Source organism: Aspergillus piperis (assembly GCF_003184755.1).
Source record: "Aspergillus piperis CBS 112811 unplaced genomic scaffold BO85scaffold_25, whole genome shotgun sequence".
Classification (NCBI taxonomy): domain Eukaryota; kingdom Fungi; phylum Ascomycota; class Eurotiomycetes; order Eurotiales; family Aspergillaceae; genus Aspergillus; species Aspergillus piperis.
The window spans coordinates 1-23,864 of NW_020291615.1; the positions used below are offsets into that span (position 1 = coordinate 1).

At 51.5% G+C, this 23,864-nt stretch overlaps 11 protein-coding genes across 11 annotated transcripts; 6 read left to right on the forward strand and 5 right to left on the reverse strand.

Annotated features, from left to right (window-relative positions):
* Window positions 1-310: 310 nt before the first annotated feature.
* vip1 (putative actin cytoskeleton protein (VIP1)) lies at window positions 311-1,747 on the reverse strand. Its single transcript, XM_025654212.1, has 3 exons — window positions 1,365-1,747; window positions 1,215-1,301; window positions 311-1,113 (listed from the first exon to the last, which is right to left on the reverse strand). The coding sequence occupies exons 1-3, from the start codon at window positions 1,445-1,447 to the stop codon at window positions 510-512; spliced, it is 774 nt and encodes a 257-aa protein (XP_025511063.1). The 5' UTR covers window positions 1,448-1,747; the 3' UTR covers window positions 311-509.
* Window positions 1,748-3,374, reverse strand: BO85DRAFT_158284 (uncharacterized protein). Its single transcript, XM_025654211.1, has 3 exons — window positions 2,917-3,374; window positions 2,782-2,855; window positions 1,748-2,726 (listed from the first exon to the last, which is right to left on the reverse strand). The coding sequence occupies exons 1-3, from the start codon at window positions 3,122-3,124 to the stop codon at window positions 2,049-2,051; spliced, it is 960 nt and encodes a 319-aa protein (XP_025511064.1). The 5' UTR covers window positions 3,125-3,374; the 3' UTR covers window positions 1,748-2,048.
* Window positions 3,375-5,165: 1,791 nt separating this feature from the next.
* Window positions 5,166-6,333, forward strand: BO85DRAFT_504789 (uncharacterized protein; the record flags this gene model as incomplete). Its single annotated transcript, XM_025664311.1, has 4 exons — window positions 5,166-5,213; window positions 5,344-5,447; window positions 5,719-5,765; window positions 5,860-6,333. 4 exons carry the CDS (start codon window positions 5,166-5,168, stop codon window positions 6,135-6,137), a joined length of 477 nt encoding a protein of 158 aa, XP_025511065.1. The 3' UTR covers window positions 6,138-6,333.
* Window positions 6,334-10,342, forward strand: BO85DRAFT_158380 (carbamoyl-phosphate synthase (glutamine-hydrolyzing) CPA2). Its single transcript, XM_025654213.1, has 3 exons — window positions 6,334-6,884; window positions 7,057-10,106; window positions 10,165-10,342. The coding sequence occupies exons 1-3, from the start codon at window positions 6,524-6,526 to the stop codon at window positions 10,270-10,272; spliced, it is 3,519 nt and encodes a 1,172-aa protein (XP_025511066.1). The 5' UTR covers window positions 6,334-6,523; the 3' UTR covers window positions 10,273-10,342.
* Window positions 10,343-11,031: 689 nt separating this feature from the next.
* BO85DRAFT_453232 (S-adenosylmethionine-dependent methyltransferase) lies at window positions 11,032-12,798 on the forward strand. Its single transcript, XM_025661008.1, has 3 exons — window positions 11,032-11,346; window positions 11,402-11,701; window positions 11,784-12,798. Exons 1-3 carry the CDS (start codon window positions 11,107-11,109, stop codon window positions 12,708-12,710), a joined length of 1,467 nt encoding a protein of 488 aa, XP_025511067.1. The 5' UTR covers window positions 11,032-11,106; the 3' UTR covers window positions 12,711-12,798.
* Window positions 12,799-13,179: 381 nt separating this feature from the next.
* Window positions 13,180-14,275, reverse strand: BO85DRAFT_492262 (40S ribosomal protein uS19; the record flags this gene model as incomplete). Its single annotated transcript, XM_025663769.1, has 5 exons — window positions 13,180-13,249; window positions 13,316-13,612; window positions 13,826-13,883; window positions 14,165-14,183; window positions 14,258-14,275. 5 exons carry the CDS (start codon window positions 14,273-14,275, stop codon window positions 13,180-13,182), a joined length of 462 nt encoding a protein of 153 aa, XP_025511068.1.
* A 402-nt stretch (window positions 14,276-14,677) lies between these two features.
* aspf8 (ribosomal protein P2) lies at window positions 14,678-15,542 on the reverse strand. The gene is made up of 3 exons (XM_025663047.1): window positions 15,459-15,542; window positions 15,202-15,367; window positions 14,678-15,119 (listed from the first exon to the last, which is right to left on the reverse strand). The coding sequence occupies exons 2-3, from the start codon at window positions 15,358-15,360 to the stop codon at window positions 14,949-14,951; spliced, it is 330 nt and encodes a 109-aa protein (XP_025511069.1). The 5' UTR covers window positions 15,361-15,367; window positions 15,459-15,542; the 3' UTR covers window positions 14,678-14,948.
* A 220-nt stretch (window positions 15,543-15,762) lies between these two features.
* On the forward strand, window positions 15,763-17,579 carry BO85DRAFT_429733 (uncharacterized protein). Its single transcript, XM_025658261.1, has 2 exons — window positions 15,763-16,029; window positions 16,084-17,579. The coding sequence occupies exons 1-2, from the start codon at window positions 16,024-16,026 to the stop codon at window positions 17,110-17,112; spliced, it is 1,035 nt and encodes a 344-aa protein (XP_025511070.1). The 5' UTR covers window positions 15,763-16,023; the 3' UTR covers window positions 17,113-17,579.
* A 97-nt stretch (window positions 17,580-17,676) lies between these two features.
* Window positions 17,677-19,314, forward strand: BO85DRAFT_429736 (ATP-dependent (S)-NAD(P)H-hydrate dehydratase). Its single transcript, XM_025658262.1, has 6 exons — window positions 17,677-17,881; window positions 17,944-17,983; window positions 18,035-18,081; window positions 18,138-18,148; window positions 18,202-18,234; window positions 18,290-19,314. The coding sequence occupies exons 1-6, from the start codon at window positions 17,785-17,787 to the stop codon at window positions 19,172-19,174; spliced, it is 1,113 nt and encodes a 370-aa protein (XP_025511071.1). The 5' UTR covers window positions 17,677-17,784; the 3' UTR covers window positions 19,175-19,314.
* A 961-nt stretch (window positions 19,315-20,275) lies between these two features.
* Window positions 20,276-20,716, forward strand: BO85DRAFT_453238 (putative adhesin). Its single transcript, XM_025661009.1, has one exon. The coding sequence runs from the start codon at window positions 20,283-20,285 to the stop codon at window positions 20,682-20,684; it is 402 nt and encodes a 133-aa protein (XP_025511072.1). The 5' UTR covers window positions 20,276-20,282; the 3' UTR covers window positions 20,685-20,716.
* Window positions 20,717-20,848: 132 nt separating this feature from the next.
* On the reverse strand, window positions 20,849-23,721 carry BO85DRAFT_453239 (DNA replication licensing factor MCM7). Its single transcript, XM_025661010.1, has 4 exons — window positions 23,331-23,721; window positions 23,147-23,277; window positions 21,181-23,098; window positions 20,849-21,119 (listed from the first exon to the last, which is right to left on the reverse strand). Exons 1-4 carry the CDS (start codon window positions 23,643-23,645, stop codon window positions 21,060-21,062), a joined length of 2,424 nt encoding a protein of 807 aa, XP_025511073.1. The 5' UTR covers window positions 23,646-23,721; the 3' UTR covers window positions 20,849-21,059.
* Between the last annotated feature and the right edge of the window lie 143 nt (window positions 23,722-23,864).

Here is a 23,864-nt window from a genome sequence, read left to right on the forward strand (position 1 = left end):
CTGGATTGTCCAGTAACCCCAAGCATCCGTTGGAGGATATAGAGAGTGCGAAGTTTTCGAAGGGGGGTGTTGCCTAACCCTTTTGTCTTTCTTTTTTTTTTTTCTTTTCATGTGTTTAGGGATGGGGGAAAGAATCGGAGAGAAATGTATTTATGATATGGTTATGATATGATATCACTTTTGGATTTTTTTGTTTTTTTGTTTTTTTTTTTTTTTTTTCTGAACGGGGTTTGGTGTAGTGTATAGTCGTCAAGGATGGGATAGTTTAACTCCCTTATTGGGATTAAGTTGATTATATAGATGGTGAGGTGGTATCAAATTGGTTGGTATTGAGGTATCGCTTGTTCCAGACAGCTAGCTATCGCAAAAAAGAAGATGTTTGTCACTGAAGCATTACATGAACTGAATAAAGGTCAAGTCATTATGGCATACAGACAGAAACCACACCCTCGTTGCTCATTACCCCTAACCCTGTTTTCTTCGGATTTCCAATTGGAATTTTGGGTTGCTTACGCCTGCTCAGCAGGGGCAGCAGTACCCGCCGGCTGAGTAGCAGGTGCCGTGCTAGGGGCGGGAGCCTCACCACCCTCAGTAGTGGTCTTGCCGCTCTTCAAGTCCGCAAGTCGGCGAGCCTCGTTGTGGATATCCTGCACCTGCTTGTTGGTCTGGGAGTAAAAGTCCCGCAACTTCCTGCCAGAGGGAGTGTCGAGGGCCTTCTCGAAGTAGTGATTCAGATTACGCCAGCCAGTGGTCGCCTTGTCGCTGAGCTTGTAGTTCTCGTCCAGACCACGAGCACGGTCCGTGGCGTGGTACTTCTGGTCGAAGGTGGACAGAGCGCTGGTGAAGCGCGACGAGAACCCGTGCTTGTTGTCCAGGGCGATGGCCTTCTGGATGGCATTGTCGCTGAGGGTGTAGCCGTGGGCCAAGTACTCAGCTACAATACGAGAACGGGGCTTATCCTCCTGCTCGAGGTCGTGGTTGTGCTCGTCCTTGGCCTGTCCGGCGCTGGCGGCCTGGTCGCCGGCGATGTCGTCAAGGGTCTGAGCTGCCTTGACATGCACAAGGGAGGAACCAAGCTGGGTGTTGTCGAGGAGGAGAGCGGTCTTAGCAGCACTATTGCAGGGGGTATTTGGTTAGCTTTGATACTCTGGGAGGGAGAGGCAGTTGATGGTGTCATTTAGCGACAATGACGGGTAAGGTGCGGGGTAACTTACGCTTCCTTTTCGAAAGTGACGGTGGCCGACTTTTGGGCTTCAGCTTCGCCTGAAACGGGGGTAACAGAAATGTGGGTGATCTTTCCGCTGTAAGGTTGTCAGCTGTGCAGTTCCTGCAAGGGGTGGGTTTGAAATGCCTGCATTGCATACCAGAAGCTAAAGAAATCCTGGACCTCCTTGTCGGTGGTTGCGGGCGCAATGCCCTCGACGTGGACGGTGGAGCGTTCAGACATGATGTGTGAGGTGAGTTTTGGAAGAAGGTAGAGAGAGATAGATGTAGGTGGTATAGTATTGAGAGAGTAGAATTTTAAATCTGAAGAGAAAAGAGAGAAAGGAGGAAGAAGAGGAGAGCTGTTATTTAAGAAGACTGGATAATGTTTCGTGTTTAGGGGGCGGGCCTGGAGGCGCCACAGATGACGTCGCGAGGGGCAGCCAGTCTGGCGCACAGCCACAGTGGGCCACGGCCGCGTTGGCCATTCGAAGACAACATGTGAAAGTGGGAGGGAGAAGTGCAAAGTGAAACTGAAACATTCTTAGTGCTACCATCCTTGGACTATCATCTATCTAGATGGTACCAGTGTCTTCCCCCTATAGGTCCGCCCTGGCAGGCAGTAGCATTTCCCCAGAGGCCCAAAGCGTCTAATCGCAGAAGCAGAAGCAAAGCCGGAAAAAGAAAACCGAGATGTGCGCCCGAACAACCTAGAAGTAAATAAACAAATCTGACCCGAAAATGGCAAAGCAAAGCGAATAAAATAACGGCTGAAAGATCCTGCTTTCCGTAATTCATCCATAGCACCCAATCTATAGCCAAAGAAGCTTTTAGACATCTCTATCTCATTCCTTCGTCTCCGTACCGGATGGCTCTTTTGAGTCTGGGGTAGGTGTAGATAGGGAGTGGTCGTCTCTCAGATGAGACACATTCGACTCCTGTAAATGAAGCTTGGAGATGACAGACTCAAGGTCTCGGACACGTCGGCGTAGCATCTCGTTCTCGCGTTTGAGCGAATCGACTTCTCCACGCTGCTGCAAGACCTCTTCATGGCGGCTGGTAGAACTAATACTGGGCGTCTTCTGCTGGGACAGCGAGCTGCGGTGCGGATAGCTGCCCGCATGATGGGCTGGGTGGTCAGTCGGTTGTGTCTGATGATGAGATCCTGGCGTTGATGGCAACGCCCCTTCCGATTGCCGATGAGAGGTGAGCGATGATTCCCTGCTTCGGCCCGGTCGCGAGGGATCAGGACGGGTCGAAGGAAGATATGTCTCTCGCGCAGGAGCAATGCCGGAAACACTTCCCGCTCTCGAGCCTTGCACCGCTGGGATGTAGGAGGAGCTCAAGCTGGAGGATGAGCGGTGTCTTCGCGATGATGTGGGGTGCGCAGTGCTGATAACGTATGGCGCTGCATGGAGCCCATCTACCGAGTCGTTCAGGGTGGTGGATGTCGAGGAGGCTGTCGATGCGACCGAGTTCGTTTGTTGACGAAGGAGGGAAAGCTCTCGCGACAAGCGATTTACCTAGAGTAGGATAGTAAGCATAGACTCAATAAAGGAAGGATCCAGCGTGTCGTACCATTGCCTCCTGCTCTTGCTCGAGCATTGAATGGATATCGGAAGGAGTGAGCGGTTTGGGATGACGAAGTGGACCTTGAGCTAGTCAGTCAAGTTGCTCTCCAGCTTTCTTTGTCTGCATGGTCATTTGGCTTACCCGACGTAGACATGTTGTTTGTCTGGTCGCTGACGGTTGGAATTGCAGCTGTATGAGTGCTCGGTAGAGATGCAGCGACTGAAGGAGCCATGACTTGCGACGAGCGACGTGAGGATAATGTCGACGTGGTGGTCGGTTGCATTGTTGTGGCAGCTCGAGGTCGTAATCTGGGAGAAGAAAGAGAACCGGGGTTTAGTCCGGACGCCATATAAACTAATCTTTGGAAGGAAAATGCAGGATGACCAAGGGTTTTGACTGGTGGGATGGACGAATGGTAAAAGGTAGGACCCAAAGTAGTCCCTGAATTGATAGGTATAATCCGGCGGAGACAGTCGTCTTTCAGGTTAGTTTCATTAGTTTGTCGGTAGGAGGAAAGCAGCAGCAGCAGCAGCAGCAGCAGCAGCACTACCACTCACTCTTAACTTCTTACTACCGACAGACTAATATTAATTTTTGGCAAACCACCGATGAAGCACAGGCTGCAGCTCCCCCCCTTGATTGGACTGACTGGAATTTTAAAGCATACCAACCACTTGAGCCACCACTGAATTGTGCGCAAATTCTCCAGCTGAATGGAGCCGACATGCATGGAACCTATCATCCATCCTTTGCCAGTTCCTAGCTTTAGTTGCTTTGCTTCTCGCTCGACCGGATGGACCTGGGGCCGCTCCCCGGGAGTCCAGAGCTTAATTATCTGCCCGAGGGAGCTTTAACCAGTCTTTTGATTCTGAATGCACAGAACAGGGGGTGATTCAGCTGGACGATTGAAGTTTATATTTGGATTGGAGTTCCCGCCAATAGTCAAGGGAGGCGATGTTGGCGCAACGATCTTGGTCGTTGTCCCACCATCCATCGTTTCCCAGATTCTCTCATCATGGCACAGCAGGTCGTAATCTGAATCCATCTGACCGCATAATTATGTGCACACTAACGCTGTCTGTCTGCTATTTTCTTTTCCCGCTCTACCGCGCTATCCTACTCTAGTAAGCTCGGTCGAGATTGGCTCGGCATTCTTCCTCACATGCATGAGTTTCTACCTACTATGTACTAACTCGTCTATACATAGAGCTAAGGCGGAGTCCCCATCCTGAGGCTAGAGTGAGGCCCACTCTAAGGCACCGCTTGAGCTGCTCTGTCAGATTTCTCTCAACGCAGAATCATCAATGCGATGGATTCTTCTTTGCTGAATATATAGGCACACGACTCTAAGGTCTACTGACTGTATTAGTGCGCACTCATCAACATAATCCACTAAGCCCAGCCTGGGTTATGCAGAACTGCCAATCGTGGGCATGCACATCATACATGCCTGCCAAACGGTGCGCATATGATATACTCATGTGTACTGCGTACAGAGCATGTCTAATCACCAGTATGGTGGTAATGCCCATAAAGTCGACATCATCGTACTTGGTCGAGATCATATGCTGGAGTAATTGTTTCAAGTGGGACTCTTCCCCCATGCGTGCCCGGCCAATGCGCCAAAAGCGGCACCGCGTCGGGCCGAATCAACACTGTAAGGCGGATGCTCCAGTATCCGCGTCTCTGCAAAGACTAGCGCAATCCTACAAACACCGCGCCTACTAACACTCTGGTCTCACGGTCCTGTTCAATGACATGAGTCACGCGACACCCAACCCATATCACCTCAATCGCCAAGTCTATGAGGCCTTAGTCAGAAACCATCAAGATACTCTCTGGATCTGATAAGCCTTGATTATCTGCCTTGTTCTCGGAGAATTGACCCTGAGCCTTTTGAAATACCAGTGTCAACCCCGTGTCTTATGATCAGTACTTCACGAAGTAGTCATTGACTTGAAGCAGATTCCGCCAGAGTTGTCAGGGCCGCGAAAACAATACCAGAAAGCGCTGCGAGCGAATGTGCCTGCGAGGAAGAAACACCAGTTGGTTGTGGAGAACGCCACTATAAAACGAGAAGAGCAAACTAAAAGTGGAAGGATTATCGGTGGATTCGCTGTTGGGATTACAAGAATACCCTCGGACTCCGCAATCGTCGGCAGGATGCAAAGTCTAGACTATATTTCTCAACAGGAAACGACACGGATTGCATGGCAGCTGGTGGAAGGCGTATGTTATATACTCAGTCAAGACCTGAAGGATGCTTTATATAACCGGGAAGATGAATGAGAGAGAACACTATATCTGGGCGTCCAAGGCAGGATAAACCGGGTCACGGACCTAAATGTGGCGGATCCAACAGCCAGTCAAGGGTCCATGTGTTGAATTACATGGTCGAGTGGCTGTTGGGAGTTGATCTACTATCTACCCCCAACTACGTAGTTGCGAAAGCAAAGACATACATACTTAGCAACAGGTTGAGACTAACACATATAGGCTAAATTAATGTTGACACTACTGAATAGAGTTGAGTTGGAAGGCTCAGATGCCGATGACTCACGGCATAAGTGCTCCTTCTATCAAGGAACCATAGACGAACAGTGGAAAGCCTTTGGATGGGCAGGAGGTGTATTCCGGCGCGTGGAGACCCTCCGAAAGCCGGTGTTGGCCTGGTGAAATGGGATTGGCGCAGTAGCGAGCATTGCAGGCTGGGCGGACACTAGATAGGCATGGATCTGCTTGACGAACCATCAAAATTTCCTGGAAAATGAACAATGATGAACAGACGACGGAGTCATGATCTGCCTAGGAGAGCACTGGTGGTTCGTTCCCTGGCAGGGAGTTGTGAGTCAGACAAGCTTTGGCAGGGGGTTGTCTAATAGCAATTGAATAATGATTATCCTATAATAACGCTTTCCAGCTGGGATAGCAGCCCCTGGACAGCTGGGAAAAGACTGGGACGGGCTATCAAGTCAGTAAATTAGTGATCGGTATTGCTAACCGCCGGCTCCATTTCTGCCACTACTGCCGCTAGTCACCACTTAGTCACCACTTAGACTTGGCCCCGAACCTGTTAGCCTGCAGTTCCCCATGCCCTCCCATTGGCTAATGGTCCAGGCGGTGAGTGTCCGGGCCGGTCTCTTGGGGGAATCTGGAGTCCCAGCGATCCTGAGCGCCAACTGAAAGGGGAAAAGAGGGCAAAAAGGGCTCCGCACACCGGAGCTCTTATCGGCCCTCCCAAGGTTGGGGCATCTTTTTTTTTCAATGCAAAGTCGGAAGTCCCATTGAAACTCCTGGTCGGTCGGCAGCCCGCGCTCCATTTTGGCTGGTTCTTGGTCTCCAGAAAAAAAGTGCCGCATTGACTCATCGCCGTTTCCCGCACCTTTTCTTTACTTCTTCGTTTCCCGTCCCCTCTCCATCTTCTTTAGCCATTTCTTCCTTCACTCTAATCCTCTCCCAGAATCCAAAACAAGGTCCGCCTGGCCAATTCATCTCCCTTTAAGTCCTCCCCTTTGGTCGTGGGCGTGTGGCATAAAGTGGAATACACCAGGAACTCAATTGCTTGGCCTTTGCAGGGAAAATCAAAAATTCCCACAGAGCCGGACCAAAAGCGGAGTCTCCAGATCCTCCTCTCCGGAACTCTGCCAGGCCATAAAGTAGAGAGTGTGCATCCTCTCAATTGACTCATCTCGTTTATTTTCCCACCTCTCTCTCTTCCCTGACCTTTCAGCTACCAGCGCAGAGCGCAATGGTTCTCGCTACTCGTTGCGGGCAGGCTACGTCCGCCCTCCTGCGTCAGCGCTGTCTGGCAGAGTCTCGTCGCTCCACCCTCGCTTTGCGCCCCTTCTCCTCCCAGACCACCGCTCACTCGACGGCTTCGAGTCTCAGATTGGCCAAGGCCCCTTCTCCGTGGCGACCGCAGCAGCTGCGCTCTTTCTCTAGCGCCCTTCGTCGCTTGGCTTCCGAGACCTCCAACGCTCCCTCTGCTGACAGCTACCTCGCCAGTGGACTCGTCAAGCCTGGCAGCAAGTTGGTCGATGTCAAGAAGGTCCTCGTTATCGGTAGTGGTGGTCTGAGCATTGGTCAGGCCGGAGAGTTCGACTATTCCGGTAAGTTGGACGAGTCGCTGAACCTTGGCTTTCCCATCATGATCTCCCTGCTCCTTTCCCTGGTGTTTCGCGATCAATTGAGCGATGAGTACATGGGGTAAAGAAAGGAATTGGATCCAATTGGTCAAGGTAACATTGTGAGACAATTACTAACTCTAATCCTCTTTAATAGGTTCTCAGGCTCTCAAGGCCCTCAAGGAGGCCGGTGTCCAGTCCGTCTTGATCAACCCCAACATTGCGACGATTCAGACCGATCACAAGCTCGCGGATGAAGTGTACTACCTCCCCGTTACCCCCGAGTATGTCACCTATGTCATTGAGCGGGAGAGACCCGATGGTATCTTCCTCTCTTTCGGTGGTCAGACCGCCCTGAACTTGGGTGTGCAGATGAACCGCATGGGTATCTTCGAGCGCTACGGTGTCCGCGTTCTGGGAACCAGCATCAAGACCCTGGAGACCAGTGAGGACCGTGATCTTTTCTCCAAGGCCCTGAACGAGATCAACATCCCCATCGCCGAATCCATTGCGGTCAGCACCGTTGACGAGGCCCTGAAGGCTGCTGAGACCGTTGGATACCCCATCATCGTCCGTTCTGCCTACGCCCTGGGTGGTCTGGGATCCGGTTTCGCTGCCAACCCCGAGGAGCTGAAGAACTTGTCCTCTCGCTCCCTGACCCTTTCTCCCCAGATTCTGGTCGAGAAGTCTCTCCGTGGCTGGAAGGAAGTCGAGTATGAGGTTGTCCGCGATGCTGACAACAACTGCATCACTGTTTGCAACATGGAGAACTTCGACCCCCTTGGTATCCACACCGGTGACAGTATCGTCGTTGCTCCCAGTCAGACCCTGTCTGATGAGGAGTACCACATGCTCCGTACCGCTGCTATCAAGATTGTCCGTCACCTGGGTGTCGTTGGTGAATGTAACGTTCAGTACGCTCTGCAGCCCGATGGCCTGGACTACCGTGTCATTGAGGTCAACGCTCGTCTTTCTCGTTCCTCGGCTCTGGCCTCCAAGGCCACCGGTTACCCCCTGGCTTACACTGCTGCGAAGATTGGTCTGGGACACACCCTCCCCGAGCTTCCCAACGCGGTTACCAAGACCACTACTGCCAACTTCGAGCCCAGTCTGGACTACATCGTCACCAAGATCCCCCGGTGGGATCTGAGCAAGTTCCAGCATGTCAACCGCGACATTGGCAGTGCCATGAAGTCCGTCGGTGAAGTCATGGCCATCGGTCGTACCTTCGAGGAGTCTTTCCAGAAGGCTATCCGCCAGGTTGACCCCCGCTTCGTTGGCTTCCAGGGTGACCACTTCGAGAACCTCGACGAAGTCCTGAAGAACCCCACCGACCGCCGCTGGTTGGCTGTTGGCCAGGCTATGCTTCACGAGAACTACTCCGTTGACAAGGTTCACGAGCTGACCAAGATCGACAAGTGGTTCCTGTACAAGCTCCAGAACATCGTTGACTGCCACCACGAGCTCAAGGACATCGGCAGCCTCTTCGGTCTCCAGAAGGAGATCCTGCTGAAGGCCAAGAAGCTTGGTTTCTCTGACAAGCAGATCTCTCAGCTTGTTGGCGCCTCTGAGGACGACGTTCGCGCCCGCCGCAAGTCCTTCGGTATCAGGCCCTGGGTTAAGAAGATCGACACCCTCGCCGCCGAGTTCCCTGCCGACACTAACTACCTTTACACCACCTACAACGCTACCTCCCATGATGTCAGCTTCGATGACCACGGTGTCATCATTCTGGGAAGCGGTGTCTACCGTATTGGAAGCTCCGTTGAGTTTGACTGGTGTGCTGTCAACGCCACTCTTTCCCTGCGCGGCATGGGCAAGAAGACTGTTATGATCAACTACAACCCCGAGACCTACTCCACTGACTTCGATACCGCTGACAAGCTCTACTTCGAAGAACTCAGCTACGAGCGTGTCATGGATATCTACGAGCTCGAGAGCGCCAGCGGTGTTGTTGTCTCTGTCGGTGGTCAGCTTCCTCAGAACATTGCTCTCCGCCTCCAGGAGACTGGTGGTGCTCACGTTCTCGGAACTGACCCCAAGGACATTGACCGTGCTGAGGACCGTCACAAGTTCTCTCAGATTCTGGACAGCATTGGTGTTGACCAGCCCGCCTGGAAGGAGCTTACCTCCGTCGCTGAGGCTGAGCGCTTCGCTGAGACTGTTGGCTACCCTGTCCTGGTTCGTCCCAGTTACGTCCTGTCTGGTGCTGCCATGAACGTCATCTACAGCGTCGATGAGCTCAAGGAGAAGCTCCTCAACGCTAGCGCCGTCTCCCCCGACCACCCCGTTGTCATCACCAAGTTCATCGAGGGTGCCCAGGAGATCGACGTTGACGCTGTCGCTTCCAACGGCAAGCTTCTGCTCCACGCCGTCAGTGAGCACGTTGAGCCTGCTGGTGTTCACTCCGGTGATGCCACCCTCGTCCTCCCCCCCGCCAACCTGGAGGAGTCTGTCATGAACCGCGTTAAGGACATTGCCGAGAAGGTCGCCAAGGCCTGGAACATCACCGGTCCCTTCAACATGCAGATCATCAAGGCTGATCTGGAGGGTGCTGAGCCTGAGCTGAAGGTCATTGAGTGCAACCTTCGTGCCTCCCGCTCCTTCCCCTTCGTCAGCAAGGTCCTGGGTACCAACTTCATCGATGTTGCTACCAAGGCTCTGGTTGGCCGTGACGTCCCTGAGCCTGTTGACCTCATGAAGGTCAAGCGCGACTACCTCGCTACCAAGGTTCCCCAGTTCAGCTGGACCCGTCTTGCTGGTGCCGATCCTTTCCTCGGTGTCGAGATGGCCAGTACTGGTGAGATTGCTTGCTTCGGTAAGGATGTCGTTGAGGCCTACTGGGCTTCCCTGCAGGCTACCATGAACTTCCGTTGCCCTGAGGCTGGTGAGGGTATCCTGCTCGGCGGTGATATCACCAACCCTGCCCTGGCCCAGATTGTCGAGTACCTCAAGCCCCTCGACTTCCAGTTCTTCGCTGCTAGCCCCGCTGTCAAGGAGCACCTTGAGGCTGCTACCAAGGTTCCCGTGCAGGTCATTGAGTTCCCCAAGCAGGACAAGCGTGCTCTGCGTGAAGTCTTCCAGAAGTACAACATCCGTGGTACTTTCAACCTTGCCAAGACCCGTGGCAAGTCCCTCCTCGATGAGGACTATGTCATGAGACGTAACGCCGTTGACTTCGGCGTTCCTCTCTTCATGGAGACCAAGGTATGCAACCCGTTCCTCTTCCTTCTCCACTTGCTTTGATGCTAACTGTTCCTTCTAGACTGCCCTCCTCTTCGCCCAGGCCATGAGCGAGAAGCTGCCCCGTCCCGATGGCATTCCTTCCGAGGTCCGCACCTGGTCCGACTTCACCGGCGGCAAGCTGCTGTAAACGCCAAGTTTACCCACCAAAAGGACGAAAAGTTTGATTTCATAGATATAATCACGGTTTTGTGTTCGTTCATCTTTCCAGGCACAGAAAAGCCGCCGTGTTTGGCGTAGCGGATAAGGCTTCATGTTGATAGATATGTTTACTCCGTCTCTAAAAAAGGCGATATGAGGAATACGGTCATGCGCTCTGTGATTATCTTTTTCTGGTTTGTTGGCCTTGTGGATGATTCCTTCTGTTGCCTTCTGCTTCGCAGTCTATAGGTTTGTAGGCCGGCTTTGTGCTTGAGCGAAAGGTCAATTATTCTTGATTCTAGTTGTATGTAGTATAGCCTGTCAATTATATCCAATTTCGATTTCTGATATAATCTTGACCAATTCCGTGCTTCGTAGTTGTAGCAGCTGTATTATGATGTGATTATCATAGATTAACACTATAATCTACTGCTCTTTGCCATCATGATTGAGAGGAGTAATCCACCAAAGTTGGCCTGCGAGGTGGTTGACTCAGCCACACAAGTAGAGGAAACCCCGGTCTCTGGCGTCAGACAACCTTGAGCTTGACATAGTATGCGTACCCTATGTTAGCATCATACTACTTCAATTTCCGTCTTATTACGTTTTGAACAGCAACGTGCCACAGTTTAATTGTATAGAAGAATATCCTCGAGTAGAAACATTTTTCCATTCCGAGCTCGTCCACGCCAAGCTTAGACGAAAAGGGAAATAATTCTATAACTTCAATGATATACAACTACAGGACCCTACCAACTACTGATCCTGCCTTGAGCAATCCAACCAATACTCCAGACTAGTACATGGAAACCCACAAGATCCAATGAACACAAAAACCACACCCCAGCCCGCCCCAGGTGGCCTAGGACGAGGCCTCTTCGCCTCGACAGACATTGCCGTTGGCGAAGACGTGCTACACATCCCCGTTCCATTCGTGGCAGTCCTAGACACAGAGCACCTAGGAGAAGTATGTTCCGGCTGCTTTGGTCAAAGACAGCTCGAAGAGGAAGGGATTGCTTTAAAAGGGTGCAGAGGATGTGGTGTTGTGAAGTACTGTGATAAGGTCCGAAAAACTGCCCTCCGCACTCTCAGAACACCATCACTAACTCTTCTCGCAGACATGTCAAGCAAAAGACTGGAAACTGGGCCACTCTTTCGAATGTACCATCTATCAGAAACTGAAGCCTCGTATTCTACCTATCAACGCACGAGCCGTGCTCCGCATGGTCTTGCGCAGCGAACGCCAAAAGTACTCCGACGAGGAGCTGGATCAGTTCCTACAGCTTGAGACACATATTAAGGATATCCGTGACAAAAGTCCCTCTCAATGGGAGCGTATATCCCTTTCCTCGAAGGCGATCAAGGCCTACTCTGGTACGGAGATGAGTGAAGAGGTCATATCTGCTATGGGAGCTAAGGTACGTACATACATACATACACCCACACACAACGTTATACATATACATACCCTTTTGAACACACAACTCATATATTCTTCAGCTCGACCTCAACTCCTTCAATCTCACCAACGCCGTCTACGACCGCCTCGGCGTCTACCTCCACCCCTACGCCGCCATCTTCAACCACAGCTGCGACCACAACGCCGCCGTCAGTTTCGACGGTCCCAATCTACACATCAAAGCCATCCGACCCATTCAAAAGGACGAGCAAATCTTCATCACTTACATAGACGTAACAGACCCCTATCCAATTCGCCAACATAACCTCCAATCCCGATACTACTTCACCTGCCACTGCTCGAAATGTACCTCAGAAGCAGCTTCGCCAACAGCAACGACCCTACATCCAGCACAGCAAGAAGCCTACGACATCATCCAATCTCTATCTACTTTAGAGGAGAACCCCACCCAATCCATCCTTAAAGCGCTCACCACCCTCCGAACCACCTCCATCCCCGCAACAACCCAACCCTCCATCTCCCTCCTCGACGAGCTCATCACGTCCCTCCTCGCCCAACAGAAATACAAATCGGCCTTCGCTTACGCCGCGGCCCGATACCGTGTCGTCGATCCCGTGGTGTACCCGCTCAAGGGCCATCCCATTCGGTTGTTGCATGCGTGGGTGTTGGCTAGGTTGGCGATTCATTTGTCGCAGGGCGTTGAAGTGGAATCTACTGCTGCTGCTGCTGCTGCTGCTGCTGCTGGTGAGGAGGTTGCGTTAGAGAAGTACGAGGTGAATTTTAATCTGATTATTTGGTCGGTGTTGGCGGCGTTGGTTGGGATGGAAGGCACCGGGGGAACAGGGCCTGGGTTTTGGAGGTTGGTGAAGAGGGAGTTTCGGGCTGTGAGGGGCGAGTTTGTTGCTGCGGGGTGGGATCCGAGGGGTTCGAGGGAGTTGGAGAGGGAGATTGGGAGGGAGTGGGGGAAGGTGGATAAGGTAGTTAGGGAGTTGGGGTTTAGTATATAATTAATAGTAGTGTAACGGTCGATGTTGAAGGGGATGATGGGATATGTCTACATGAGTACCTTAACGAGTGAAACTGATGAAAAGTTGAAATCGTTAAAATTAGACTGGACTGCCGAAGAGACAGCAAAGCCTACTTAGCCTCTGCGCTCTCGCCCCCTCTCCCAACTCCAGGGCTTGGATCGTAAAAAAGCCATTTAGGAAGGATCCGGTTGGGTTTCTTTCTTTGTTTTTTGTTATCTTTTTTCGTTCTCATGATTGCCGACAAGACCTTTATATTGAGATGCAAACAGCTGACCCGCACTTGGACATACAAGGTAAGAAGATGAGAACCCAAAGAAATGCCATATGGGTATCCATCCAGTTTTGAATTCTTTTTTTCCTTTATCCGTAGATCCTCCCAGCAACATTCCGTACGCCCGAGTTCCTCCTCCACACGACGAGACACTCCATCCAATAAAGCTTTTCTTCTTTACTTGAGGGGAATGAAACGGGAAGAGTGGGTGGCACCGATACCGGGACGACCGTGCTTGACGGGCTTGCTGTGTGGTTGTTAGACATACCCATATGCAACTGTTTATATCGGGGATAAAATGTGGTATACGTACTAGGAGATAGAGAATTCACCCAGGTAGTGGCCAACCATCTCGGGCTTGACTTCGATCTGGTTGAACTCCTTACCGGAGTAGATACCGATGACGCTGCCGATCATCTCGGGGACAACGATCATGTCACGGAGGTGGGTCTTGACGAGGTCGGGCTTCTCGTTGGGGCGAGCCTCCTGCTTGGCCTTGCGGAGCTTCTTGATGAGACCCATAGGCTTGCGCTTCAGACCGCGGTTGAAGCGACGACGAGCGCGGGCGTGAACGACATCACGGAGCTGTTCGGAGGAGAGGTCGAGGAGCCTGCGCAGATATACAGGTCAGATTTCCATTCCATATCATCTTATTTCGGTTCTTTCGATAGTGTGATATATTGCTTCCTTCGGCCGTCGACTCCAACGAGGATATTCCGCAAATATCCATAAATGTCCATATTGCTGAAATCGCTCGTTCGGAGTCGAGACCGTCGGATCGAAGTGCAGTGTGGGTATGATGGATGTTCATGGTGTAACGTACTGGTCGAGGTCAATTCCGCGGTAGGTGAACTTGCGGAACTGTCTTCTCTTCTTGATCTCTGTATCCCGGATACGTCAGCGCCTTATATCCCCTTCACTTCATTGCTGCGTGGTGCTCGTAGTTGGTGTGCGGGTAAAAAGCAAGAATAGAAACGTCGACAGAGAATTCGGTCCGTTGCCCCCCCCATCCCTTCGTGAAAACTTCCAGTGTCGCATCATCGAAACATATCCATATTATATCGCAGATCCAACCAAATAACGTATCCCACAACGCGAATTCGTCTCTGTTTCCGGGGTCCAGGATAGGGAAAGGTGATTCAGGTGAAAAGTTCAAACGTACCGGCAGCCTCCTCGGCGTTCTATAGGCAAGATAACGTTAGTTCAAACTCTTCCTAGTCCTCTTTGACATGTATTCTGATATCGGAAAACTCACGTAGTGCTCGTCAGCCATTTTTGCGGTGTTCCTCTCAAGGTCGCTTTCCGAACGGGTCTCGAAAAGCGAAAGGACGATGGGTTGTCGTGTCGTGTCGCTGATGAACGTACGTCGGGCGTCTCTTGTGCCTCTGCGCTGGGTTGGGAGGTGGGCTGGAGCCTCGTCTAAGCGACCCGTCTAGGGTTGCGACCCTACTACACTAGGCCGCTTTGGGAACCCATCTATAGGGCCGCCGGTCCAGCTGCCCTAAAGATTTGTATGGGGTATCTATGGACTATCAATGGATTAATTATCGATTGGGCTTGAAATCGTGGTTCTGTCGGAGCTTATTGGCTTGTTGTAATGATTTCAATGGTCTCTTCTATAAATTTCGACCAGCACTTACCGTTTTTGGTAGTAGTATTAAAAAGCGTATCTAGTAGTTACAGAGAAACCCGCGCAAAGAATCCCATACTACGTACGTTCTACGAAATGTAATGTCACTCAATCAATCGGGAGGTCAGAGAATCTGTATTGGCTAAAGCTCTTTCCAGCTCACGCATGCATAATTCGTAACTGCATCAGAAAAGCCTGGCAAACACCGGCTTGACTGGACCAATGGGTAATTTTCCTCCCTAGACTGAAAATAACCGCCAGATTTCTGTTCCCCCACGAACTGTTACGTTTTTCTCGGTGTTCGGAGTGAAGGCGCTTAGTCGAAGAGACCGAAGCCCATGTCCTCATCGGACTCCTCAGCGGCCTCCTCCTTCTTCTCCTCAGCGGGAGCCTCAGCAGCGGCGCCACCGGCAGCGGGGGCAGCAGCAGCGGCAGCGGCACCACCGGAGGGAACGGAAGCGAGCTTCTGGGTACCCTCGGAGATGAGCTGTTGTAGTAGAAAAATCATCGTCAGTATTCCATCTCGTAAATCGCAATTCTTGGTAAAATTCATATGGGCGTTAACTAACCTCCTGGAGGTCCTTGCCCTCGAGCTCAGCAAGGAGCTTCTGGAGGCGCTCCTCCTCAGCGTCGATGCCGACGGCGGAGAGGACGGACTTGATGTCCTCAGCGGAGGGGGTGTTGTTGCCAGCAAGGGCCAACAGAAGGTAGGCAGCGAGGTACTTCATTTTGAATCTGCACAATAACCTGTCAGAACAACTGCGCCGGGAATATCGTGGTCGTACTGTCGAAACTTCGCAACGAAGCAATCAAGAGGGCAACGTACAGTTGTGGTGGTGAACACGAGAATCAATCGATTTAACCGCAAAGTTGGGCGGAGACTGACACGTCGAGTTCGCTGGGGGTTGAGCGATGTGATGGACGGAAAAAGAGAGAAATGGAATCCGAAGTTGAAAATCAAGAAAAGTGCGATGCGGCTGGTGGGTTGTGGCTAGTGCAGATCGTGCTAGTTCCGGCTAAGCGAGCGGGCGTGGCGCATGCGGTAACTCCCATGCCTTGGGCCCCGGTCACGTGGGGTCGCTGCTTCTAGAAGACAGGATGGCGACTTCTTGCACCGTTTTTGCCCGGCGGCTTTATCTGGTCGACCTCGTTGTATCCAGCTATCGCTTTGTTGGCATCGGCTTTGGGCCTTAATTCACGTCGTGCTTTATGCCTGGCACTAAGACGTGAATTTGGCTTATCTCTAATCTGAAAACGATCGATTTTTAGTGGTTCCGCAACAAGTCATGAAGGTACCCCGTCATACTAACCACCGACGGTGAAACTACCCCCCTTCGTGACTACTCATATTCGATAGCTTTTGGCGCTTTCTTTGCCTACTAGGTGACAAAATGAGTGTAAGGACTCTATGGATGGCTGCTGTTTGATGGCTTTTGCTGATCATACGACAGTTTCTCGATTCCGTTCTTTCGTCTATCGAGACGGGTAAACCGTCTCCAATCCCCCCCACCTCTGCCTCACCGTCGCCTCCTGTAACCTCTTCAAATGCTAAGACCGAGGTCCGCAAACCGGTTAACGTCTCTCGAGATGGCGCTTCAGAGCGCAAACCTCTGGTTTCTGGAATCAAGCGAAAGGCCGAGGAGCAGCTAGCTCGTCCTGCAAAATCTGTTACTCCAGCACCTACCAGGGCAGCAGCAACATCATCAACAACCAATACCACTGCCACGGCGAAGTCTACCGTATCTACAGCTCCTAGACCTCGTCCGAGCGCGCCTTCTACAACAGCGACCACTGCAGTCAAGAGCCGCTCTTCAACCCCCCAGCAGAAGGCGCCTCCAGTGTCATCGAAGCCTCCCCCTAAAGGCTCCTTTGCGGATCTCATGGCCAAGGCTAAAGCACTACAAGAGAAGGCCCCGACTCAAGTTGGCATGTTCAAACACCAATCTGCCCCCAAGGAGAAGCTCAGCAAAGTCGAACGCAAGAAGAAGGCAGTGGAGGCGCAGACCAAGGACAAAGATGTGCGGTCGGCCAAGAAGGCAGGCGTTACTGCTGGTGGAGCTGCAGGCACGAAATCCGGTGACGGCAAGGTCGTCAGGAAGAGGGAACCCGAGCCATTATCCTACAAAGGAACCGCAAGACCGCCTCCGTCTACAGGCCAGCCCGAATACCGAGGAACCGCCGGTCTGCCACCACGCAAAACACTTGGCGACCGGAAAGCACAGTCTCGTTCCAAGCCTCGGATGGATGAATACCTGGGGACTGATGAGGAAGACGAGGGTGATTATGCCGATGACTACGACGACTACTATTCAGAATCCTCCGATATGGAGGCGGGCTTGTACGATGTGGAGGAAGAGGAGGCTGCTGCACTGGCGGCCGCCCGACGAGAAGATGAGGAGGAATGGCGCGCAGAGCTTGCCGCCAAGCAGCAGAAACTGGAGCGTCGCAAGAAGCTCGCTTCGTTGGCATCGCGACGATAAGAAGAAGTCTTTTGCTTCCACGATACACCTACCTAATCAAGCTTTTGCTAGCCCTGCAAGCCGACTTACCCGGACTTCCACAATTTTCTTGGATTTTCCCTTCTGTTTTCATTGTTTTCTTGTTTGGATACGGAGCATCAGCGAGGAATACCCCGAGGGTGCGTTACATACGACGTTACTGGTCTTCTTTGTTTTCATTTGTTCATTTCTGTACCAATTTTGGATGAGCATCAGCGAGCGTCAAGGTGTCGATAGATGGAGGGCGATTATCTTCATTTTCACTTCACATATTAACATTGCTAGTTACATACAATAGCGGGCGTGTCTGTTACTGTCACTGTTCTCGTGGTAGCATTGAATGCGATTGGATAGCTGCATATATTGACCACTCTCATCGTCATTGCTGGTAATATGATTAATATATAGTAAGGATTGAGCAAAGCAATCAAGACCGGATTCTTATCGAGAAATGACCCCATCTGCCCCACCCGTAGGCGGTGACATCACTCTTCCTTCTGCTGCTACAGCTGCTGCTGCTTCTTCTTCTCTCTACTTACTATTTCTCTCTCCAATTGCTGCGCAGTCGATCTGCTCTTTATTATAGAACGCATAGTATACCATTCTACAGTTACAGATTCAGCATACTGATCGATCGCTATTTCGCTCGCCATCATGGAGTCGTCGGTTCATCACATTACAACCTCGTCCAAGGTTTTGCTGAAGAAGGCGCGCAATCTGGTGCCTCCGATGCTTGAGAAATTCCACAAAGGTAGGCTTTGACATTACAGTTTCAGTGTTTCACTTTACGAATTTTCTTCTGACAGATCGAAGGACAACAGGGACGTGTTGCTGTCATCGGAGGAAGTATAGAGTATGTTCACCCCGCTCCTCTTCATGCGAACGGAATGTGAACGTGTCCAAGTTACACAGGGGCTCCCTACTTCTCTTCAATGGCGTCGGCTAGACTGGGTAAGATACTTATTCACTGCTAGTATAGCTGGCTTCTAGCTGACATGGCATTGCAGGATGCGATATGGTAGGCTGTTCACCAGAACGTTAGCCGCTGTATACACTTCTGACAGATCACAGAGTCACGTAATTTGTGACAAGTCTGCTGCAGTTGTAAGTTTGCAGTCTGCTAGACTCAAGCACGTCTGTTGTCATTGACTGGGGCTAGGTCATCAAAACTTATTCTCCGAACCTTATGGTTCACCCGATACTGCCAAGCAGCGACAACGTCAAAGATCCCGAGTCTATTGACGCCCCGTCACTCGCTAGTCCCATCATCTCCATGCTTTCCCGTCTCCATTGCCTAGTTATTGGACCAGGTCTAGGTCGCGACGGAGTTACGCTCAAGGTGGTCACGGAGGTGATGAAGGAAGCCCGGTCCCGATCGATACCGTTTGTTTTGGATGCGGACGGTCTGCTCCTTGTCACGGAGGACCCGGATCTAGTGAAGGGCTATAAGGAGTGTATTCTTACTCCCAATGTAAATGAGTTCAGTCGCCTGGCGAAAGCCCTGGGCATTGACGTCCCCAGCCAGGCCGAGATTGGCTCTAAGCCTGGTGGCGGCGACAAGACTAGCGAGGAGACTAGGGCTTGTGAACAGCTTTCTCAGGCTCTGGGTGGTGTTACTATCATTCAGAAGGGTCCTCATGATATTATTTCGAATGGTGTCACCAGCATTGTCTCCGACATTCAGGGCGGGCTGAAGCGGAGTGGTGGACAGGGAGATACGCTTACTGGCTCGCTGGGCACACTCTTGGCCTGGAGGGCGGCTTACCATAACGGACTCTGGGATTCGGGAGAGCAGGACAACAAGAAGGAGGCTGAGACCAAGCAAGATGTTCAGGCGGAGCTGGAGTCCGAGAATAAGAGGATGTCCCCTACCACGACATTGCTTCTTGCGGCGTTCGCGGGAAGCAGTATCACGAGGGAGTGCTCTCGTCGTGCCTTTTTGGCCAAGGGACGGAGCATGCAGGCTAGCGATCTCACCGATGAGGTCCATGAAAGCTTCCTGCAGCTGATTGGGGAACCAGAGGCGTCGAAAATGCGCTTGTAGGGTTTATTTACGAAGTGATCGGACTGTTCGTGTCGAGATGTATAGGAATGACATAATGAAATGTTATTTATAGCTTTAAAGTATATCTGGGTAGCGGAAGTTCTTTGTCTATATACATACCGCACACTTTTACTATCTCTGCTATCGCACTGGACCCGTGACTTCTTTTCTCCAAGGTTGATCCAGTATTGAATGCGAGTGCATTCTGCAACACCGGTCACCAAGTAATAGCACCAGGAGTTGCTTCGGCAATAGCGATGGCACTAAGCCTACTAGACGAGCACCAGGTGAAATTGTCCGATCGAACAGTCACATCTATGCCGCTCAAGCTCTGGTAGACATTAGAACGTATTTTTTGCCTTATGTTCGGATGTCACGAGATAGAATAAATGTATATGTGACACTCTACTAACTTACGTAGTTCGACTCCCATTGATACTAAGCGTTCAATAGTCAACTTAACCCAACTGAAACATCACAGCCTCCACCAAACGGACATTTAAACCATATTGACCTTACTCACCTGACCGTGAGCGATATCAAAGCGAAAAGAATGAGACCCTTTCAACTTAGCATAAATCATCTCCCAAATATCTCTGACCCATCTGTAGTGATGGAGTCTATACTTCTAACCTTGCTAAAGAAAGCAACAATCGCCTCCCGTCAATGCTGGATCCGCAGGGCTGCCTCGTATTCGCCCTCCACCACCGGCACAGCCCATATAACAGGGAGCTTAATGGTCTATTTCCGATGTCCTGGTATGTCTCAGAGGAACCACACCATCACCACCTACTGAGCTAATCATGGATGTTATTCCTCATGACGTCGTAGTCGCGATAGTTAGATTACCAGCCACCATGTTTTCCGTCCTTCGGCAACGAGGAACCCCAGATGATGTGGTCAGATCTATACGAAGTAGTAGACTTGATTGAATTACTCTATTTCAAGTTTTAGTCCATACTAAACTATACATCTACCTTCTTCCAGATAGTTAGGTAGATAACTAGAAGATGGATATAAGATCCCTCCAACCCATCCCCTTTTCCTAATCCTCATCCTCACCATCATAACCACAGTTACAACCTCATTGGATTATCCACATCTCAACATGTACTTCTCAACCACCTTCACCTTCCTCCTAGCCACCACCACCACCACTTTAACCCTCGCCTCCCCCAACCCAGCTGCAGCTCCAGCTCCCCAAGCTGCATCCCCAGCATCCCCCCCAACATGCGGAACCTGCAACCCCCTCTCAGGCGAGAACCACTGCGACGTGACAACCTCATGCATCAACACCGGCACGCGCTTCCACTGCGCCTGTCGTGCGGGATACAAAGCCTCCCGCCAGAATAACGACATCACGAAACAATTCCGCTTGAATGTCCCCGGCTATCAGTTTCTGGTCTTCACGCCTGAATATACCCAGTGTGATACGCTGTGCGATAATCCGTATGGAGCGAGTGCGCAGTTGTGTTCTGAGGTGCCGATTTATGGACAGTGTGGGGTTTGAGATTTTGAATTCAGTTTGGAGGAGGTGGAAGGTTTGAGTGGAAAGGGGGACGGAGTGATAGTTGGGGGGTTTGGGGAGGAAGGGATTTGGTTGATCTTGATCTGTCAGTGGAGAGTTGTTTGGAAGATTACTACGCTCCTTTACTAGTTATATATATTATGCACGTTGTACTGCTTGATTATTCAATGCCATTTATTTAGTTGTGATGATATCAAGAAATAAACACCAAACACCGGTCCGGGTTCTACCCTCCCACAGGAATCTCACATGACCTCGTGCACGTCTCTCTGATGAATATAAGTAGTTCAAAAATAATCGATGAAAAATAGCAGAAATGTATGACTGCAGACTCGTGCTAAATTAAGTAATAGCCGTTTACATGTCCATAGCATCAACAAAGACGAGACGGGTACCGCCGCCCAGAACTTGCCAGACCTATAAGATAGAATGATTAGCAGATGCTCATATAGACGTAGTATACAGCAGCTGAACTTACGTTGTTTTGCTCATACTCGTCAATCGTCACGTTGAGCTGGTCCTCCGTGAAACCCTTGGCAAGTACTCTCTCCCGGATTCTCCTCATGCTCAATTCGCTTCCGTCTCCATCGCCCACAGCCGCAGCACCACTCTCCATCATGCTGCGGATGAGGTAGTAGATCTTGCTGGTAGGGCTCTGGTCCAAGCTTGACTGGCCGTCGTTGGCCAGCGAAGCCTTGCTGACCTCGACCAGGCGCAAGGCCTCATCGACATCCTCGGTGACAACTTCGTTGCTGAATCGGAGACGCGCCAGGGCCTGCGACAGACGAACAACACCGAGAAGCGTACGGGGCGTCACATGGGAGAACTGCTTCTTCTCTGCCTCGTCCTTCTTCTGCTGCTTCCTCATTCTTACATAGGCTCCGACCATGTAATCGGACACAGCGGAGGGAACAACAGGACGGTAGGTACGCGCCCTAGCAATGTACTGGCGGACTTCCTGAGGCGTGAACATAACGCCGGCATCCTCGTGCTCAGGGTGCTTGTTGTGCATGTGGACATAGGTGACGTGGCTAGCCAGCTCCTCATCTGCTTCGCGCGAAGGGGTATCGAGAATAAGGAACATGACATCGAAACGCGAAAGGAGAGCCGCGGGAAGGTTGATGTTCTCGACTGGAGAGACTCGGGGGTTGTAACGGCCGTAAAGCGGGTTGGCTGCTGCCAGGATCGAGGTACGAGCGTTGAGGGTGGTCGTGATTCCCGCCTTGGAGATGGAAATGGTCTGCTGTTCCATCACTTCGTGAATTGCCGTACGATCCGAGTCATCCATCTTATCGAATTCATCGATACAGCAGATACCGTTGTCTGCCAGGACCAGGGCACCTCCCTCCAGGACCATCTCATCCGTCACCGGGTCCCGCATAACAGCCGCAGTAAGACCAACACCACTGCTTCCTCGACCGGTGGTGTACACACCACGAGGGGCAACCTTGGCAATATACTTCAACAGCTGGGACTTGGCAACACCAGGGTCACCCATGAGGCAGATGTTGATGTCACCACGAATGTGCAGGCCGTCGCCCATCTCTTTCGTGACACCACCAATCAGGAGCAAAAGCAGTGCCTTCTTCACATCTAGGTGTCCGTAGATTTCAGGGGCAATTGATCGCGACAAGTACTCGTACATATTTCCGGACTTCTGGTACTGGTCGATCTTGCGGAGAGTTCGGCTGTCCATGGCCGTGTCGTTGTATGACTTCTTGTGCTGCGTGATATGCTGGGCTTCCATGTAAGTATCAGTCAGCAAGCCCGCACGGATGGCTCTGAAACCGGTGTAAGGCGTGGGGAGGAAGATTCCTGCGATGTCAACAACATCTCCCGGGTTGAGCTGGCGTGTGAGACTTCCATGGCAGTGGATAGTCATGGTTCGTGGGATATGGCCAACGGGCACCTGATCCGCCATTTCTTGGATCTTGACCTCTTGGAAAGGAACGAATTTGGAAGCGCGAGTGGAGAGGAACAGCTGCCCCTTGGAGTTGTTCGTCCTGCATTCTTCCGACACACATTCGGACATAGGAAGGAACTGCTTCGTAGTAACCGGTTGGAACACTTCACATCCACAGCGATCACAAGTGTAGGCGTTGATTTCAACAGCTGGCTTGACATCCGAGACACGGGTTGTAATACCCCGAACGGTGATCAAGCCACCAATGTGCTCTGCGCGGACGTTGCGCACTGCAAGGGCCTTGGACTGGCGGTCGCTGCTCGAGCCGGAAGGGGTGAGGGGTTTGAAGTTCATGGTGTACCGGCGTGTCAGCTCGGGCGGAAAGATAGACTGGGCGGCATCGGCGTCGGCATTGGCCTCTGCAGCCATGTTCATGGCCTCGTTGCGCTTTTCACGCTGCGACATGATAACATCGAGTACGTCATCCTTGAAACTGTGCGCGATTAGCTTCAAGCCCTGAAGGGTAGAATTTTCGACCTACGTGATCTCCTTGCTTTCCTTCGGCATCAAGTCATCAACCGCACGAGAGAAAAGATCGATATAATGGTAGGTGTTCTTCTGCACGGATTCAACAAGCCGCAGGTCCACGTCATCCGAAAGGCCTTTCTCATACTGTAGCAGGTCAGTCTTGGTCGGGAGATCAGCCGCAATAAGGAAGCACTCACAGTAGCGAGATCGTCCAGCTCAATCAGAATGTTTGTGCGCTCCCGGTCAGCGACCTCCTGCAATACCTGCATGTATTTGAGCTTGGGCTCCCGACGTCTGCGACCAGCGCGCTGTGCGCTGCCCTCCTGGGCGACATCATCCATAAAGTCGTATTCATCGCTGGTGCCATCCTCGTCAATGCGAAGGTCTTCAATGGCTTCTGTCGCAGCCGATTCCGAAGCAGACTCAAAACTTTTGAAGTGCTTCAGAAAATCCTTGAAGGCATCGAGCTGCGCTTCGTAGTTGACGTTAAGGGTGTAAGCGTTCAAAGCCATGATGCTGTAGGGCAACAAGCCAGTTCAATTGACCAACAGCTGGCGATGAAGCGGGTTTGTGATGGTGCTAAAACTGCCTGGGGCCGAGAAGGTAAAAGAAAGGCGGCGGTTCGGCCAAAGCGTCCCTTGGCGGAGTTTCTTCCCAGTTGGCGGATTGCCTTTTTCGGCTGCCGCAGCAACACGTCGCGAAACGCGTCGATTTCGCGTCTTTCATGCCAT